Here is a 7,481-nt window from a genome sequence, read left to right on the forward strand (position 1 = left end):
CTTGTTCTTCCTGCCACTAAGCGCCCAGGCAAATGTTTATAGGTTTCTTGATTAACATGATTTGATAAGTAATTTTGATGATGAAAGGGGAAAAGTAGCATGTATTTTAATCTTAAAGTATTGATGCATGATTTTAAAATATTTAAGGGGAGCTTACAATTGTTGTAGATCATGTATTCAGGGAGAGTTTACATTTGATTTATATGTTGAATCATGTATGCCTTATATTAAAGGAGAGTATAAATATCAAAATACATGAGATGTTTGTCATCATTAATAAGGGGGAGATTGTTAGCCTAACAAGGTATATAAGTTGTAATTTTGATGATAACAAATACGTGTCTTAAGTAATTTGTTTCTTGAAGGAAAAAATTTATTCAAGTGAAATCAAGCTCAAAACACTCAATGAACAATGGCTCGATCAAGAACAAGTATTAGCTCAATGAAATTATTATTGCGACAATTCTTGTAAAACTGGTATGATTTAATATATGCGTGGTTTAGCATTTGAGAAGCTTAAGTATTTATTTTATAAGTAATCATTTTTTTCATAAACCAAAAGCTTTATAATCATAAGACAAGTATTTTATAGATTTGGGTATTTTTCAAGTTTTGGACTAAATTGAAAAGGTTTTGAAAACTTTGAGTATTATGTTAACAATTCTGAAAACTTTGAGTATTATGTTAAAAATTCTGAAATGAACCTTTTTGAAAAGTTTTATAAAAGTTTTGGGCCACAACATAATTTCATAGAGCTTTTAGAAATAACTAGTATTATCTTGAAATCTGAAAATGGACATGTTTGCAAAGTTTTATGAAAATTTGGACCATAATCAAATTACATAAAGTTATAGGTAAAACAATAATTTTGAAAAGTAGTGTTACTGTAGAAAAATTCAAATTGTAACGATAACTTGCACTGTACTAAGCTGCGATCCGGCTATTTAATAAGCTAGCTGGCAAAACTTCAAATGTCAATAATGTCTAGTTTTCTTTCAAATTTAATAACTTTTGCAAGTAAGAACAAGTGCATACAACATATTTTGAGTTTCCATTTCATAAATCATCATATAGTAAATCATTATTGTGCTACTACTTGTATATCGACTCTAAAAGAGAGTATTTGTTGTGATCTTTAATTTCATTATTAAACTTGTCAATGTTCAAGTGTGACAAACACTTGGGTGAAGAGATTGGGGAATAATCTTTTGTTGTAAAGGTTCGTTGATACCTTGGAAGTCAATTCTAAAACTCTTGAAACCTTGGGAGACTTGAATACTGAAATCCTCAAGCTTGGTTTGCTTTGAGGCATGAGTGTAGGCGGGGATTGTCGAACCACGTAAAAATATCTGAGTTTGCTCTCTCTTCCCTTACTTTTTTATTTTTTAGCATTGTTAAATTTATTATTTTTTATTCTATTAAGGCATTAGATTAAATTGTTGTATGGTTTGTTTAGTCTAAGTTTTAAAAGCCCAATTGACCTCCCTCTTAGTTTGCATAGCTAGTATTTCAAAATTAAGGTACAATAAGTGAAAAAGACTCCAAAGAAGTCTGCAACAAAGACTGCAAGAACGTCTCCTAAAATAAAAATAGCCCAATAAAGTAAAACAGCGGAACCTTATATTATCCATGTTGGAGTTAAGCCTCCTCCTCCAATGAAGGTAAAGGTGATGAAACCAAATGCCAATAGAAAGCTGGTATTGAAGAAGAATGAACACTAGATTAGCTACATAGGAGAGAAAGAACACCGGTCAAACCATTAATATGTTTTTCCTAGTAATTGATAGTTTTCCTAATTAAGAGTTATTGATCGAACATGATGAATCAATTTTTATTTACGTATTGAAAACACTGTTGAATAAGGTTGTTTGTCAAGTGATCATTGATTTTAGTTATCAGAGAAATGAGGTGATTGAGCAATAGCAAAGTAAGTCATTATTTTGAAATAATTACTGTTTGATTTAACCTTTTTAAGTAAGTCACTATCTTTAGAACATTAATAATAAGTTATTAGTCTTAGATGTATTGTCACATAGACACTTACATAAAGTCATGGAGAATGATGGAAAGTCATTTCCTGTGGGATTTAGTCAAGTTATGATCAGTTCACTCAATTCAACAGAGGAGGCTATAACTACAAAGTCTCACTATCTATTTGAACTGCTAAAAGCAACTCTAATTGAACAGTTGATATTAATCCATACAAGCTAGGGTAAGGACTTCTGTCCTTATATTTTCTATATATTAACATGTAATAAATTCAGAAATTATAGAATAAGCAGTTCTTTTATATGTTGACATTATTATTTAATGGTTTTATTCTTGTTGTTGTAGCAATCATTGGGTGTCGGTTGCAATCGATATACTGGCCTTCATTGTCTATTATTTTGATTTAGTATTTACACAAAAAGTGAATTGTCATTCAAAGCTAATAGAGCAGTTAAGTTTTTCCATACTTATATTTTAGTATTTTATATAGTTGGATAATAAATTTTAGTATATTGATCTTTATATTCACTGCATGCTTTCATGTTCAGAGGAGTTAGGATGTATCATGCAACAAAGCAAAAGCCTAAGCTGAACTTGAAGTGGATGTTAGTCCAAGTAAGGATATAAGTGATATGTTCATTTTGTCTAAATGTGGGTAGTTTGTTATAAAGTATATGTAAGAGATTGTGCAAAATCCAAACATATTGGAGCAAAATGTAAGCTTCAAACCTCTGCTTTGTTAGTTATTTTAATTATGAACATTTCGTTTAACGCATAATTTTCTTTCTTATTTTTTGTAATTGAAGTTTAAACGACTAATTGAGTACTTGGATGAGGATATTCTAAAGGTTTGTGATGAGCAAGCTGCATATGTGGCTAACTTGATCACTAGTTTAAGAAAATAGTTAACTATCACTTGTTTGTTCATGTTTTATAATTAAAGATTCTTGATGAGTGGACTGCGTATGATGTAGTGCTCCGTTTGTTGTTCTTTTATTACTTTCAAGAATGTACCTTTGTTGGTTGATTTTATTGGAATTGATCGTAAGTCTGATGGCTTCTTATTGCTGCTGTTACTCAAGACATTGCAAATAGCCATGGTTCTCTTGATTTTTCTTAAGTTACATTTGCCTTTTTTTTTTTTTTTGTTGTAGTTCAGGCCGTTCAAGATAGCAATGTTGTTGCTGCTTCTTATTCTAGTTCGTTTGTCTTATTAATTATTACTCAAGTTGTTGTGATAAACAAGTTGTAGTTTTCTTAGTTTGGAAGTGGTTTTTGCTACTATTGTGCTATTGGAACTATAGTTGATGAATTTGGTTGTTGAAAAAGTTTGTTTATTGAATGTTGAGTGTTAACTGTTGAATGAAGCCTAACAACAATTGTTAAATATAGAATTATTCGGTTCTGTTTCCAACATTTGTTCCATTATTATTGTTGACAATTGTTGTTTATTGGTTTTAATTTTAGGCTATTGGTAATTGTAACAATGAAAATCTATTATTTTTAAAAAAATTCCAAACTATTGACACCAATTTAGCATATGTTAATATTAATATTCTTGAATCACAACATAAACGATATTAGTGCATCAAAACCCGCTTCATACTAAAGAATCACTATCTGCGTGATTATATAGAATCACAATTATTTTGATATTATTGAATCACAATTTGTTTGCCATTATAACATCAAAATCTATGTGATGTTTAACTGTTAGCATTTCTTTAATACTAAGGTGTTGCGAAATTACTGATACAAAAGATATGTGTCAATAAGTTTCTTGCACCCCATTTAGTGACACTAAACTCAGTGTCAATAAAGAATGTTACGGATACCAAAATAGTATCAGAGAAAGTCATTTTTTTACTAGTACACAACATAAAAATTTACATGGAGGACTCCTATACTGGAGAAAAACTACAGCCGCTAATGAGAGAAAAATCTACTATGTAAAAAATTATTACAATCACTGTAATATTTTCCTCACACCCAATCTCTCAATAGGCTTACCGTTTCTCTCACACTAAAAATTGTTTACTTGCAAAAAAAAACTAATTATTGAGTTATGCAAATAAGTGAACCTAACCTACCAATATATAGTGATTATTTTTTGTAGAAGTATTTCTTTTCTTATACTAGTTGTATTCCTCCTCGAGTTAAGTCGCAAAGAGGAAATTACTTATTTTTTAAATAGGAGTTTCCTGAATAAGAAAAATTATTAAATAAGAAAAGCGTAGGAAATATCTTAATTTAGGATTTACAAATTCTCATTAAAAAAGGAGACATATTTCCTAACATATATGTATACATGGTCCTTACATCCTTGATTGTAGATGTCTTTTCTTGCATTATAAAAATATCTATTTTCTCTCCTCTCACTTCTAATGTTAAAATGTCTATTGTGTCTCTTCTCTTGTCAAATTCTTCTTTTTTCCTTAAAAATCTTTCTACAGTTTTTGTGAAATTTTGTAGCAATTATTTTTTATCCGGGATCTTAAAGTGCGGGAAAAGTCTAAGAAATCTTTAAAATTGCGAGGTTTTAAAGGCTTATAACTTGAAGCGTTTAAACCACACGGTTTATGCGTTTTCCCAGACGTTCCCGCACTTTATAATTCTGAATTACAACATTTCTATATATATATATATATATATATATATATATATATATATGTATGTATGTATGTATGTATGTATGTATGTATGTTGAGAAATAGCTTCTTAGGTTGTTTCTATTATTTTTGATGTGGTTATACATATGATCTGCATATGCTGAGATATCTAATTATAGAAGTTACTGGAAAATTAGTACTCAGATTATTTGATTCAAACTGTTTGATGATTTCTTCATTAATCTAGGGGTCTTAATAAAGAAGTTTTAAAAATCTTGAAGTGCAATTTTTGAATGGTTTGCTATCCATCACTTTGGTATGATACTAATTGAAGATGTTCAAGAATTAGTTATGCATTTCTAAGTAAATTAACATTCTAATAATCCACAAAATTTATATACTTTTATTTTTATATATAAATATGATATTAAATTTTACAATAAACCTGGAAAAATTGGAATTCCTGTTGAAGGAATCCATTTATTGCCTGAAATGAATTTTTTTACTGTGAAGTTTTCTGCTTCCAAGCGCTTTATTATTCTAAATCCTTTCCAACGGACCCTACCAGTAGTTTTAGAGCCACGTCCTCTGTTATTGTATTCAGCATAGTAAATGGTGTCCACGCTCTGTCCTTGCCATTCAAGCCAACCTTCAGGGTCAATTATTTCATCAAGAAAAGTTTGCAAGATTACTGTTCTTGAATAATTTCTCCACGGTCGTCCCATGTATGTCTTGATTGATGTTCTGTTCTCAGAGAAGTCTTCTGCTGCAGTTATGGTGCAATTATGAATGATTATTCCTCCATTTCCCTCAGGTTTTTCTCTTCCTTCGGCCGTGATTGTCTTTACATTCCCACCAAGGAAACGAACGTAGATATTACAATTTTGGAACACTGCACTTGCGTCTCCGAATATAAAATCAATTGTACCATAGATATCACACTCTCGATAGAACTGTTTATTGCTTTTTGCGTAAAGGGTGTCCTGATACCCATCAAGCTTGCACCTGTAGAAGGCAGAGTCCACTTCACTTACTAATTCTACTGCCTGGCCTGTTTCCTGGTCTGGTCCGGCTGTGTTCTCAAATGTTATATTCATTGCCACAAATCCAGCCACTTTAATCGCTGCATTAATTTGAAAAACAATACTGATTAATATATGTTAGAATATAAAAACCAGATTTACGGTTCTTATTTTTATTTGTTGTTCAATTTAATGCATATATACTACAGTTCATGAGGAGAAAAAGAAGAGAATAAAATTGCATAGCTGATCACTCACCAACAGTAGCAGTCTGGTAAGTGGATAAATGATCCTTTCCGTGGCTTTTATTCCCGGAAATGATTGTGTTGTTGATTCCATTGCCAATTAACACCAAATTCGTTTTCTCTCTGCCAACCACAACATATTCAGTGTAGTTTCCTTCTTTAATTTTTATATAATAGGGTTTTCGACGGAATGAAGGAGCAGCCAAGATAGCATCTGAAATTTTTGTGTAGTTGCCTGAGCCATCTTGTGCCACAATCACATCAATTCTTTGTGTAATTTGTCCTTGAGACATATGGCAACAGAGAGTTAAAAGGATTATAATTAGCCACGCCATATATTAATCTCCTCAATAATCTGCAGCAAATGTTTCACAAGTTTAGTTGCACTAGTGCCAATACAAATTAAAGTAGTGCTACATAAAATGAACAGCCATGCATATATTAATTAAAAACGCAAAAATAAAATAAAAACAAAGAACTACGTGGTCCAGATTATATATATATATATATATAAAGGAATTCGGGACATTAAATAGCTTATACCCATAAATATCGTAGTTGACAGAGCATGTCTTCGTTCCTGGTTCATGTCATAACAAGCGAAAATTATAAGCAGTACATCTTAAAACTTTCTCGTTATTAAAAATATTATAAAAATTTAAAATTTTCGATTCGACTCCTATACTATGTAAAGTGTATTATTTTTTCATTTTGTCAAATTTTTAACATAATATAAATAAAATAACTATTTTACTCTTAAACTTAAGCTTATTTTTTAACTTTTCACCTTTAATAATAAAATAAAATTAAAAGATCGAAAATAATCAAGACCCAAAAATTAATAATCACCCAGGTGGTGTTACCAAATCTGCCAGCAGGTTTGATCAGGAACTCACAGGCCTCACTACCTTCCACCATAGCCTTGTCTTGTTTTTGTTTTTTTATAATATAAACATCGAAAAAAAAAACTAAAAAACCCATCACCATCATTTTATAATACAAATCTAGAAAAAAAAATTTTCTTAAATGGAAAAAAAAAAAAACCATCAACTTGTTACCAAAATGCATTTATTCACAGACGACATCAACTCCGCTGGCTACCAGCATCATCAAAAAACTAGCATGCGCGGCAAAGCAAGCACACGGAGGAAAGATGTGCGTGGGAAAGAAAGGGAGGAAATTGTGGTGGTTCCGATGAGAGAAAGAAAGGGTGGGGCATATAGAAAAGAAGGAAAACAATTTTATCTACAATCTACCTCAAAAACAACTTTAAATATAAGCAAATACGGAGAAGTACATATAAAGAGTGAGCATATAGAAAAGAAAGAAAAATAAAAGAGAAATAAAAGAAAAAAATTATATAAAAATAAAAATTAATATGGATCAATAGTTTCTTTTGTTGATGTAAAAAATCATCCGAAAATGAAACAAATGATATATGGGGGTGGGGGAGCAAAATTACTGAACTCCATTGCAATCATAAGAGAATTCAGTGGCAAGACATAATGACATAGACGGTATAAAAGATACCACCCGTGACGGAGCAAATCACTGAACAGTTTCTGAATTATTATGCGTGGGTGGATACTGGATACAAAAATTAAAATCAAAATTTG

The 7,481-nt window shown here is 30.7% G+C and overlaps 1 protein-coding gene across 1 annotated transcript; it reads right to left on the reverse strand.

Annotated features, from left to right (window-relative positions):
* Nucleotides 1–5,032: 5,032 nt before the first annotated feature.
* LOC18042853 (pectinesterase 2) lies at nucleotides 5,033–6,158 on the reverse strand. The gene is made up of 2 exons (XM_006431534.2): nucleotides 5,879–6,158; nucleotides 5,033–5,721 (listed from the first exon to the last, which is right to left on the reverse strand). Exons 1-2 carry the CDS (start codon nucleotides 6,156–6,158, stop codon nucleotides 5,033–5,035), a joined length of 969 nt encoding a protein of 322 aa, XP_006431597.2.
* Between the last annotated feature and the right edge of the window lie 1,323 nt (nucleotides 6,159–7,481).

The sequence above is a fragment of the Citrus clementina genome, unplaced genomic scaffold (assembly GCF_000493195.1).
Source record: "Citrus clementina cultivar Clemenules unplaced genomic scaffold, Citrus_clementina_v1.0 scaffold_5, whole genome shotgun sequence".
NCBI classification, from domain to species: Eukaryota; Viridiplantae; Streptophyta; class Magnoliopsida; order Sapindales; family Rutaceae; genus Citrus; species Citrus x clementina.